An 11828-nucleotide genomic window follows, 5' to 3' on the forward strand; every position below is an offset into this window, starting at 1 on the left:
GATGACAGGCCTTTTAGGGTCCCTGGTACCAAAATTCTCCCAGCTGGGCCCCTCTCCTTCAGGGTGGGCCGGCTTGGGTAGACTCCCTGGGGAATTCCCAGCCCTCCAGTGCTTGCACTGGGGGCCTGAAAACCTACTTGAATCTCCATCTGCCCGGTCACCCCAACCCATCACTCTGGCTCCAGCTCTCCGCTCACAGCCCTACTGTGGGTCCCCTGTGCTCTTAGGGTCAGTGGCCTCAGCTGTGCCCCCACTTACAGCCAAGCCCTGGGCCCATCCCTGTCAGCCTTGGGTCCCTGAGGCCACCTCGAATGGGCACAGTGGAAGAAGTGCCGAAGGTGATCCATGCTCTGGCCCCAGAGGCTCACAACACTGAGGGTGCCGTGTGTCCCAGGGCTCATCAGCCAGTGGGTGAACATGAGCCGTGGCCATCAGCCTGCGTGGTGTCGGCTCTCCCAGGGGCTGACAGGCATGGCCTGGGCGCTCCTGCCCCTCATTCTTTCACCAGCCCCTGCCCCCATCCTGACGAGAGCGGTGTGTGTACACTGACTGACAGGATGAGACAGGCCCATGGGGCACCGTGCCACCGTTCCCTGCCTCCTCTGGGCCTGTCGTCCGTTCTGCCCCTGCAACCCCCAGGACGCACGTACCAGCATTGATGGAGGGAACAGGTGGGGGGCTGTGAGCAAGCTGGGCAGAGGTCAATGGCCAAGATGAGCTCTGGCTGGAGGCAGAAGGAGCTGGGTGTCGCCACACCACCCTGCCCTGGAACCAGCTGAGCAGAGAGAAGGCCGTTCTCCGGGACCTTACTGTTGACAGAAGCACCCAGAGACTGTCTCCACTGCCCATTCTGCAGGTGAGGGTGCCGAGGCAAGGGTCCGGACTCAGGACAACACCCCACTTGGGTGAAAGCGGGACAGGCCCCAGGTACGACGCGTGCCAGCTGTGAGGGAGCACGTGTGCCTGGAGAGCCTGGAGCAGAAAGCACAGGGGAGCAGGGGGCTGGCACCCATGTTCCGGCCGCGCCCACTCCCGCGTGATGGGAGTGGTCATCTGTGCACCTGCGGGGTGGCCCGACTCCCACGCCCATTCACGGGCGACCCGGCTGCAGCTGCATTCGCGTTCTTAGGAACCCCCGACTCCAGACCACGAGCTCATGGCCCATCTGTGCCCCCTCCACAGCCGCCTCCCAGAGGCCCAGAAAACCCTCCTGGAAGCCTAGAAACATACCCAGGTCACGCACCTTGGGTGCTGAGTTCCTCTGGAAGTGCCGCCACCTCTCCTCTCACCCAAATTTCCAGGGAAAAAAACAGCAATAGTGGCGGCCACCACGCCTGGTGCTGAGCTCGCCCTCCCTGGCCTCCCCCTTTTCCCAGGACCGAGAGTTCTCTCCTCCTCCCTCCTGCCAGGGGCTCCTTGGTCACCCAGACTTCACTGGTCTGTTCGCTCTGCGTGCTTCAAATAGACTTCCTGATCCATGACCTTCCTTTTCTCGAGTAATGGCAAGAGCTTCCAACCAGTCCATCCGGTGGTGGTGGCCTTTGCCTCTCATCAGAGGGGTTAGCCAGTGAGTGGTGGGGAAAGCTGTTCCTGGAACCAAGTGGCCAAGGCCTGGGACGCCCTCCCCCACTGTTCCAAGGTGCCCCCTGCCCTCCCTGTGCAGTGCCTGTGATGCAGGACCTAGGCCTGGCTGAGCACGCCCAGGGTTGGGTTGTGTGCAGGAGGAGCAGGCCGCCCGGCCCCCACTCTCCGCAGGGTTGCTGGCATGATGGCTGCTCAAGCTGTCTCTCGGCCTGGGGCCGCCGGCACGGTCCGCTAGTCAGCCAGGGGCCAGGCCAGCCGGGCAGAGAGAAGAAGACTGGCAAGCTGTGCCACCCGTGGCGGCCCTTCCTGCCCCGTGGACTTGAAGGGAAGAAGTGAGCCACCCCGAGTTGCATCAGGGAAGGCGGCAGTGGGCAAGGAGGGAGACAGAACCAGGCACTGACCCTAGCGTCAGTCTCTTCATGCTGGGTGTCCCCGAGCCACAGAGCCCTGTTCCTTATCTACTGTAGTGAGAGGGGGAGACCTGTGCCAATAACTGGGCCGCGGCTTGTCACCCTCCTTGGGAAACTGAGGCCTGGCTTACAGAGTCCAGAACTTACTAGACTCTGGACCCAGTTCTCTCCAGTTTCCTTTCCCCATTGAAGATGCAACACCCAGAAGCCCCTAGTGGGGACCCCTTCCTTCCCCAGTGTGCTCCTGCCCCTCAAACTGAGCTGGGGATACTCCAGCAAGCCTATAGCTAAGCCCGCAGGGAGAGCCAAGTGAACTGTCCTGGGGCCCCTGTGCCTCCACAGAGCCGGCCTGGAGCAGCAGCCGCCTGTCCGGCCGCAAGGGCCATACCCTGCCTGAAACAGCACCATCACGCCTCTCTGGGATGCCTCAGAATGAGGCAGATTCACTGGGAGAAACGTGGCCTGGCCCTATCCTGGCATGTCTGTGTCTGTGTCCAGCATGAGACTGGCTGGCCAGGGGAATTTTCACGAGGACCCAGCTGGAAAGCGGTGGGACCCCAGACTGTTAAGATTTGGTAGCTCAGGGAAGAAGGTGAAACCTGGTATGCCCTGGGTAGAGTTAAGCGGCTGTGGCTGTGGGGGCATTAGAGGGAGGAGGTGTCACGGCAGGCAGGTCCTCAATGTCCAAGCCCTTCCCTGGCCTCGCCTCTTACCCTCTCAAGGCCCTCCGGAAGTGGGGAGGAGCCCTGGCTATTCAGACTTCCTAGGACACCCGCCAGTGGAACAAGGAGTCCAGCCTGGGAACAGGAGAGGTGCTAACGCTTCCAGGAAGGGGGGAGTGAGTGAGTGGGTCGGCGGGCAGGGAAAGGGTCGAGGGGTGCAGATGCACTCAGCTTCCTGTTTGGAGAAGCGGAAACCACACTGGAGGCAAGGCTTGGCCAGGTGGAGCTGGCCAGAAAAACATTCTTGCCCCCACTGTCTATGCGCTGGGCTATGCCACTCAGCTGCGGGCTCCCGCCCTTCCAGAGCTAGGCTCTGTCCCCTCCTGGGCTGGGCTGCAGCCCTCCCCAGGCTGGCTCTGTTCCCCATAACACCTCCTGTCCTGGGGCTTGGCCCCCAGGCCCTGGCTCAGGCGGGCAGCTGTCAGGGGCCAGAGCCCTGCCCTGACGGATGAGTGCTGACGGCCGCTCTCCATGTGCCCTCTTCGGCTGACACCCCATCACACCGCTGCGGGGACCCCGGGAGACCTGGCCGCCTCTGCGCACCCCGGCGGCAGCCTGCAGGCGACGGGGGGCGGGGACGGTGCCAGGCGCCCCGCATTCGTCTGCACACCTGCGCCTCCACTCCTGGCTCCTCCGCGACGCTGCTTTCCCTGGTGGTGCCACTGGTGTCACCGGCCACCGTTCTATCCAGGAGTTAACGGCGCTGCGGAGAGAGCTGAGCGGGTCCTGGGCGCGCCAGGCTGGTGAGTGCACGCGAGGGGGTGACTGTGGGCAAGTGGGAGAAGGAGAGACTGGGGCCGGGGAGGAAGCGGGTCACCAGGTGGCCAAGGGGAGACCGCAACCTACGGTTGCTCTCCCCCACCCCTGCAGCGGGTGTCGGAGGTCGCAGCGCCCCCCAGAGCCGGAGCCCGGCGCCGCGGCGCACGCGCGGCCGCTCCTGCCGCCAACTTCGGTGGGTGCGAGTCGGCGTCGGGGGGACGCGGTCGGCGGCGGAGGAATCCGGCACTCGCTGTCAAGTGAGTGACTACAGACCGCGCGGGGGGCCGCTCCCAGCACCGGGCCTCAGTTTCCCCTGCGGGATCCCGCGACGCTGCCCGGAGAACCTGAGCAGGTTTCGCGTGGTCTGGAGTGGCGGCCGGCGCTGGCAGGGGGAGGGGGAGATCGGGGAGCAGGGGATGGTGGGTGGGGAAGGTTTCGGGGTGGGGCGGGGGTGAGAAGTTTCTGCCTTTGCCTTGGGGCGATCCAGGCTCTGTTCTGGCCGGGGCGCAGGCAGGGCGGGCGCAGGCATTAGCGCATCTTTCGAAGTTCGGGGGGCGCGTGGGGCGGGGCTGGGCGCAAGGACTGGGTGGGGGGCGGTGGGACGCCGGGAGTATCTGGCCTGTTCCAGGCAACCCCAGCCCCTACGTCCCCCACTTCCCAGCGTCTAGGCTCCTTCCTTACACCCGGATCGTCTGAACGAAGCAGCCCCGTCCCTGTAAGACGAGGCCCGGGAGGGCTAGGCAGACGGGAGTTGGGGGTCTCATCCTCAGCCTAGGAGGAGCCTGGTCATGCCGTCTGCACCACACTCTGTGGGGTCCCAAGTCCCAAAGGGGCCAATGGCATGGGTGAGCTGTAATCTTCTGGTGGTCAGTGGTGGCTTCAGACGCTGTGCGTGGGGAGTCCTGTTCCTGGCCTCCCACCAGTTCTCCCCAGACAAGGAATTAGTGGGGCTCGGTGTCGGGTTGGCAGAATGTGGGTGCAGGCCCCTCTGGAAAGCATGCAAGCAGTCACGGGTAGGGACACGTGTGCAAACGAATGTGCCTTTGGGTGTATACGGGTGTGTGCTGGTGTCTGGGGCTGTCTTCTGCTTGTGCACAAGCACATGAGGTGGGCGTCCATCAGGCATCCTCTAGGTCCCGGGTGGGGTCAGCAGCTGCTGAGGTGGTTCCTGAACAAGCTGCCCCACCCCCGCCTCCTGAGCCGTCAGGCCTGGAAGGAGACCCCCCCAGTCCAGGGGCTGGGCTGGGAGGTGAGGTGGGTGGTGGCACCAGGCGGCACAGCTGTGTGGCTCCCAGGGCTGGGTGATCGATGGCCCCGGCACAGCCGTCTCTGTCTCCCCGGCGCACATGCCCATTTGTCATTGTGTCTTAGGGGGGGCTGGGGGCTGGGATAAGGCCTGCCTCTGCACCCACCACCAAGTCCAGGGGGGTCTGCAGCCTCTCAGGAAGCCCCAAGCCCTTGCCTGGGCCCAGCCCCCTCCTCCCAACCCCTGTACCCCTCTTGGAGCCCCATCCCCCCCAGAGGTGGACATCCACAAACCAGTCGGAAAGGCTCCGCTTGCCCTACCTTCCACGTCCTGGCCTTAACTGTGCTGACCCCCCTCTCAGGGGCCTCTTCGGGTGAACAGCCCTCTATCCCTCTGGCTGTTCTCATAATGGGGGAGCCCACTCAGTGTTCGAGGGGAGCAGACATGACTGCCTGCCGTGTGCAGAGCCTGAAGGCCAGCAGGGAGGACGACCCGCTCTAGTGGCTGCCCAGCTGCCCCAGCCCCCCCGGCTTAACCCACTGGCCGGCCCTGAGCCCAGGAGAGTAGGACGAGTGTGCCGGTCCATACCCATGGGGGTGTCCATAACCCTGTGTGCCCGAGAGTGTGCAGTGTGTGTGTGTGTGGTCTGAATGTGTGTGAGTGCCTGCTCACACCCCACCTGTGCTGTGAGTGCGTTCACATGCAGCTACCATGTCCACTCTGAGTGTGCTATGAGTTTTGTGTGGGCGTGTGCCCAGACCCCATGCATTTTGGTGGTCCACTCTGTTCCAAGTTGGCCCAGCCATGCAGAGGTGTCCCTCAAGGCACTGAGTGAGTGAGGGTCATCTAGGGGCTCACAGGCGTGTGTGCACACTCTCCTTGCGCCTCACAGAGGCGTGCGCCAGGGTGGCGTCCAGCCCAGGTGGCGGCCCAGATGGAGTGCAGAGCGGCTTCTGAGTGAACATGCAGGGCATGGGGAGAGGAAGGTCTTGGCCGAGCTCAGCCACTGCAGGCTGGGCTGCTGACCTGCCCGAAGCCACCCAGATGGAGCCAGGCTGAGCAGGTGGCCGTGCTGTGGGGCCGTGCTGTGACGTCCACGCCCCCCAGCCTGGCCTAGCCCCACGTGAGGCTCACCCCCCCCAGAGACCTCTAGTACCCAGTCGGAGCTCGCACTGGTGCGTGCACCGAGGCCCGGAGCCTTCTGCCGCTTTCTCACCCGAGTGACTTTTTATCTCGGCTCCCTGGCACAGGCAGGGGTCTCTGGAGGGAAGTAAGACGAGGAAGAGCTCATGTCCCCCAGAAATGTGCCTGGTCATACTTGACTTCTTCCAGTCACTCACCAAATGCCTGCAGTACGGACAGAAACAGGCCTGGGTGGGATCACCGAGCAGCAGGGCCTGCTGGGGCGGGGCAGAGATAAAATGCAGAGTGCCTAGTTAAACGTAAGGTTCAGGTAAACAACAAATACTTTTTAGTACATTGCAAATTTTGGCTAGAGATTGTACTCACACTAAAAAAGCATTTGTGGTTTCTTTGAGTCAGATGTAACTGGGCAGCCTACATTTTTATGAGCTGCACCTGGCGACCTTAGACGTGCACAAGGAGAGGAACTAAAGGGTAAGGTGGGGAGGGCATTCCAGGTCAGGGGGCTGCGTGTGCAAAGTCCAGGGAGGCTCAGGCTGCAGGGTGGAGGTGGGGCCATGCCAGACTTCTGCTCCCCGAGCTCTGGGAGCTGACAGAGGCACTGACCGAGGTCCCCTTGTCTGCAGGTGGTCATGGTGCCGTGGCCCGTCCGCTAGCAGGCTGCCATGTCCCGAGAGGTGGGAGGCTCATGCCGCCTGGGCTCTGGGGCCCGGGTCCGGTCCCGGAAGCCCAAGAAGCCACACTACATCCCCCGGCCCTGGGGAAAGCCCTACAACTACAAGTGCTTCCAGTGCCCGTTTACCTGCCTGGAGAAGTCACACTTGTACAACCACATGAAGTACAGCCTCTGCAAGGACTCCCTCTCGCTGCTGCTGGACTCTCCAGACTGGGCGTGCCGCAGGGCCCCGACCACACCACAGCCCCCTGGGCCCCCCACAAACTGCCCCTCCGACCCTGCAGACCCTGGTGGGCACCCCCGAGGAGCTGAGCTCCCAGATAATCCTGCCTCGCCCAGCCTCATTGTCACTGACACTCTCTCCCAGCACTGCCGTGTTGGGGGCCTCAAGCCAGAGGCTGAGGGGTCCCCAGAGATGCCACCCGCTGTGGCCAAGAATGCCCAGAAGGGTGCAGGCCTTGGTGGGCTCCTGGCTGAGTCATGGAAGCCAAAGCCAGGCAGGGGCCCCAGGAGTGCAGTTATGGCGGACTCGGCTGCAGTGGGCCCTGAGAGCGGGGTGCCCTGCTACCCTCCGCCTACTTCCAGCGAGTTCCCTGAGGCCCAGAGCCTCCAGCTGTCCCTGCTGGGAGTCAACTACCCTCTTGGCCCCAGCTTCTTCTCCTATCTGGGTCCCTCCCTGGCCACTGCAGCCCATGTGCCCTTCCTGGGCTCAGCCAGCCCCCTTCTTCCCCCAGCCTCTGCCTTCCCTGCCCTGCAGCCTCCCGAGCACCCTGCTCCTACCCCCCACCTGTACTACCCTCTGCTCCTGGAGCATGGCCTGGGGCTGCAGTCAGGAAAGGCTGCCCCTGCCAAGCCCCCTGCCCCTCCCAAGGGACCCCCTGGGACTCTGGCCCCTGGGCTGCTGAAAGTGCCAGTACCTGGGCTTGTTGGGCCCTGGCTCTGTGGTGCTCCCAGGGACCCAGGGCAGGAGGGCGGGCTGGAGCTGGCTGCCCAGAGTGACCCCAAGAGGAAGCTGCCCCTGGGAAGCAGGCTGCAGCCCACGAAGGCCCCCTCCAGCATGGCCAACTTTAGTTCCCAGAGCAGGTAGGTGTCAGGGCCCCCCAGTCATGTGGGGGGGGGGCTGAGGTTGGGGGCAAAGGGCAGGGCCCCTGTCCTGAGCTCAGTGCCCATGATTATAGGCTTCAGGCCACAAACAGGTTCCTGAGACCAGAAAGTCAGCCCGTCTGTCCTTCTGGGGTTCTGAGTCCCTCGGCCAGGGAGACAGGCTGTGCAGGGGGCAAACGGGGGGGAGGGGCAGAGGCTGGGGGTGCTGGGGACACAGCACAACCTCTGACTGGCTCCTACTCCCCAGCCTGCGGACTGGCCCTTCCGTGATTCTCTGGCCTGAGGACAAGGAGCCAGGCGACTCTGAGACCCTGGGCCCTGCCTCCCCCCTGCCCCAGCAGCCATCGGGCCCAATGCTGGTGGTCCCTGGGCCTGTGTGCGAGGACCTGACACGCGCCCTTGGTGACTATGCTAGGGTGGAGCAGCGCCTGGGGCAGCTGGCACCTGCCAGGGGCCTGGCTCCACGGCCTCTTCGGGAACAGCTGGGCAAGATCCGCCGGGAGCTGCTCACCATCCACCAGGTGCTAGAGCAGGCCGTGCGGCCCCCGGATGTGCCCCTTGACCTCTCTGTGAAACGGACGTCTTCCAAGTTACCCGAGGTGACCTCGGGAGCCTGGGGGCAATCAGAGCTGGGTTCCATACTGGTCCAGGGGACGCCCAACCCCCCCAGAGGGCTGGGCCCCACAGCAGCTGAGCCTTTCTCTGGCCACACCACCAAGTGTGAGGCTGACTCCAGTGTCCCACCCCCGGGACTCCCCCTCCAAGCCCCAGATGACCCCGTCATTCCTGGCGGTAGCTGGGGCCCCCGTGGCAGGCCCGGGGGCTCCTGGCCCTCGGAGGCTGTCTCCGGCCTGCAGAGCTCCCCAGGCACGGAGGTCTGACTGCAGCTCGTGCCGCCACCTCTGCCGCGACAGAGGTCCTCTCCCAACCCCATGCCCACCACCTGGCCCTCTACCTGCCTCAGCCCCCCGGGTGAGGCCTGGAGCCTGCCCAGCCTGCCCGTGGACAGATCCCACCCACCATGGCCGTGGCCTGTCTCCGGGGCCACATGGGGACAGCAGAGAACCGTGGCTTTTTATTGATCACAGTTACGAACATTAAAATAGAAACCACCTTCACACGGCGTGTTTGAGCCTCCTCTTTCCTTTGCTGCTTCGCTGTCACCAGCAGGACACCTCCTCCCTGTGGGAATGTACCCAGCCTGGGCGTCCAGGGTGGGCAGTGCCCTGGGCCTCCCTGCCTGGTGTCTGCCTTGAAGTCCTGACCTGCCTCCTGTAGACTGGGCCCTCCCTGAGAGGGGGTGGAATCTGGGGATACAGTTGGGGGGGCTTTCCATCAGAGGGGGCAGAGTAAGGAAAGGCGGGTGCGTGTGGCTTCGGGGCTGGTCAGTGGCACATCAGTGGTGGGCAGGGTCCTCCAGCCCTGAGTCTGGCAGGACAGCCCTCATGTCAGGTTCCTGCTGGAAGCTGCTCCCACTGTGGTTAAAAGGTGCCCCCCACATTCTGTGGCCCAGGGCTGCTCGCCAGGCGTGGCCTCCACTGGGCCCCCGCCAGGCCCTGCAGCCATGATAGGCATCGGGTGGCCTTCACAGCTCGCTGCCTCCCTCCTGGCAGAGCTGGGCCTGGCTTGGCCTTTCCCACAGGCAGGGGTGGGGGGGGCAGGTAGAAGGGGTTTCCAGGGGACCCTTGGATCCAGCTAATCACTTCTCTCCCTGTGAGGTGGCCACACCTTTGTGCCCACTCAGGAATGGCCCCAGGGAAGGCAGTTCCTGCCTGTGCCTGGCTCCCCAAGCTGGGCCAGCCGGGCTGGGGCCAGTCGGAGCAGGACCTGTGGCTGCCCCATTAACTGCACCAGGCGGCAGATAGCATCGGCCGCCCTCCCCACCAAGGGCGTTAAGAGCCAGTGTCCACCATTCGGGTGCAGACCATCCAGATGGGGAAAGCTGTGAATCGCAGACAGAGGCTGCCCCTCCACCTGCCCCGAGCTTCCTGGAGGAGCTTCGGAGGACTGTGGGCTGAGTTAGGAAGTGTCCAGAGAACCCCCAGGTCCTGAGTCCTCAGCCTCCCTTCAGCACCTGCCCGTGTGGTATCTGCTGCTCCTTGCTTTCTCATCAGCCACAGGGCTGACGGGAGCCTGCCTGGGGGGGGGGGGGAGATCACCCCAGCCACACAGGTGCAGAAAAGAGATCTGGAAGACGGGACCAACCTGCCCAGTCTGGGGGTGGGGGAAGAACAAGGGACCCCTGGTAGTCCTCCAGCCTGGACTGTGGCCCTGCGGGAGGGGCACGTGGTGGTGGGCGGGGCTGCCCATGACTGACACTGCAGAGGACTGTGGGGTGTGGGTGGCTGTGGGGGCCTCCTTGGGGAGGGGTTTGTTGGGCTGACCGACCAAGCAGAGGCAGCAGAAAGAATGTCCCAGAGGCCAGTGCAAAGTCCCTAAGGCAGGCATGTAGCAGCACTGGGGAGTCCCCAGGGTTGGAGTGTCCGGACTCCACAAGGGCCCGCAGCTCCTCTTTTGCCCGCATCAAGGTGGCCCCTCCCACTTCCTCAGGCTCAGTAGCTGCTGGTGGAGCGGGGCCAGGACCTGGTGCCAGGTAGGAGGAGGCCTTTCCCGCTGGCCTCCCTGGGTAAGGGCAGGTGGAGAGGCCTCGGACAGGACACCCGACCCCTCCCTCAGGGGTGGGAAGTCTGCGGGGACTTTGTGAGCACAATGGGCAGAGGGCAGGGGCTTGGGCTGCCCCCCAAAAGGGTCATTTTCCCTGCCTAAAGGAAGGAAGGTTTGGTGGGCCAATGAATTTGAGAAATTGTTCATCTGTCATCTTAGCCTCCACTTTGGAACATCTCAATGCCCTTGAGCTCATTCAGGCATTAGAGAAAAACCCACGGTGACCTTCATGGGTGCACGTCTCCAGGAACTGTCTCCCAGGTATCACACCTGGGAGACAGGACTTAGAGACACAGCTGGCTGCTGCATTTTCAGGCTGAGCCGGACTCAGGGCCTGGTGGAACCGAGTTTGAATCTAGCTCCTCCACCCCCCACGCCCGTGCCTCAGTTGCCTCATCTGTAAAACAGAAGAACACCAGCACAGCCTGGGCAGGCACAGGGGGCCGTGGTAGCTCCTGGCTGGCGCACAGCGGGGCATTCTTTCTCTAACTGCACTAAACTCGACTCAACCACAGTAACTTACCTCAGGGAGGCTGAGCCGGCATACCCACCCTCTGGCCTCCTGCTCTGACCTCCCTGACCTCCCCTGCTAGCAGATCAGCTGACCCCAGGGCCCTCATATCACTCTGGACCGACCCAGAGGCTCCACTCACTCCTGGCTGCTCAGGGAGGTCCCGGTGCCTTCAGAACTTGGACAGGGGCCCCGGGTTCTGCACTGCTCTCCAAATGGCCTGGCCTTCCTGACAGCTGGGTCTGCCCCCTGCATCTGTGTGCTGGACCTTGCAAGACTGCCAGTTGCCCTGCCAAGTTCCAGGGGTTGGGGACTTCCTGCCAGAGGACTTGGCTGTGACAGCTGCTGGGCTCATGGCAGTCAGTGACCTTGTCCACAGGGCTGTCCATGTGCTCCAGCGTACTTACTTCCTAAACCCCCAAGGCCACTGGGTGACAGTGGACATCCTCCTGGCTCCTTAGGAGCTGGCTGTGGATGCCCCTGGCTTCTTCCTGGTAACAGACTACATGCCTGGGGCTGCACACAGCTTCACAACAGTCCCCACCTTGGAGCTGCTGGCCCCAGCCTCCATGCCGGGTCTGGAGGACCCCCTCGGGGTGGGCCTGGGGCCCAATGGGGGCTTTGCTGTGAGTGAGGATTTGGGTACTGTTCAGCAGTACCCACCACCCCTGAGCTTCCCAAGGGGCCTGACACGCCTGCCTTTGGTAGCCCAGCCTGTGTGTGCACTGATTCAGAGGGTAATGCTATTGTGACAGACAAGCCGCAGTGCCGAGCTGACCCTGTTTCCCTGGACTTCGGCACCCATCTGCTTGGTGTTCCAGGGGCTGGGGCAGCCCTTGGGCATGGCCTGGGTGCCCCAGGGCCAGCTCACGGTGGTGGATGCAAGAGACAGCTACATCAAGATGTACCAGTGAGGCAGGATAGTAAGAAGCTAGAAAAATTCCTTGGCAAAAGGAATAGGGAAACCGAGACGGACAGCTGATCACAACGGCCAAGCAAGTTACAGACA

General features: G+C 63.5%; 2 protein-coding genes across 8 annotated transcripts; both read left to right on the top strand.

Moving 5' to 3' along the window:
• The first annotated feature begins 2775 nt into the window (after window positions 1-2775).
• Window positions 2776-8762, top strand: PRR35 (proline rich 35). 7 transcript variants are annotated; one of them, XM_037157390.2, is made up of 6 exons: window positions 2777-3459; window positions 3587-3732; window positions 4137-4320; window positions 6264-6338; window positions 6491-7623; window positions 7892-8762. In XM_037157390.2, exons 5-6 carry the CDS (start codon window positions 6530-6532, stop codon window positions 8523-8525), a joined length of 1728 nt encoding a protein of 575 aa, XP_037013285.2. In that variant the 5' UTR covers window positions 2777-3459; window positions 3587-3732; window positions 4137-4320; window positions 6264-6338; window positions 6491-6529; the 3' UTR covers window positions 8526-8762. The 7 variants fall into 7 exon arrangements, with proteins under 7 accessions (XP_037013287.2, XP_037013290.2, XP_037013285.2 ...); XM_037157392.2 differs by lacking the exon at window positions 6264-6338 and having other exon boundaries at window positions 2776-3459; XM_037157395.2 differs by lacking the exon at window positions 4137-4320 and having other exon boundaries at window positions 2776-3459; window positions 8060-8762.
• A 2626-nt stretch (window positions 8763-11388) lies between these two features.
• NHLRC4 (NHL repeat containing 4) lies at window positions 11389-11733 on the top strand. The gene is given in 3 exon segments (XM_053671732.1): window positions 11389-11509; window positions 11512-11579; window positions 11581-11733. Coding segments are annotated over 3 exon segments (342 nt in total).
• Window positions 11734-11828: the final 95 nt, after the last annotated feature.

The sequence above is a fragment of the Artibeus jamaicensis genome, unplaced genomic scaffold (assembly GCF_021234435.1).
Source record: "Artibeus jamaicensis isolate MK-2021 breed Jamaican fruit bat unplaced genomic scaffold, CSHL_Jam_final contig_700, whole genome shotgun sequence".
NCBI classification, from domain to species: Eukaryota; Metazoa; Chordata; class Mammalia; order Chiroptera; family Phyllostomidae; genus Artibeus; species Artibeus jamaicensis.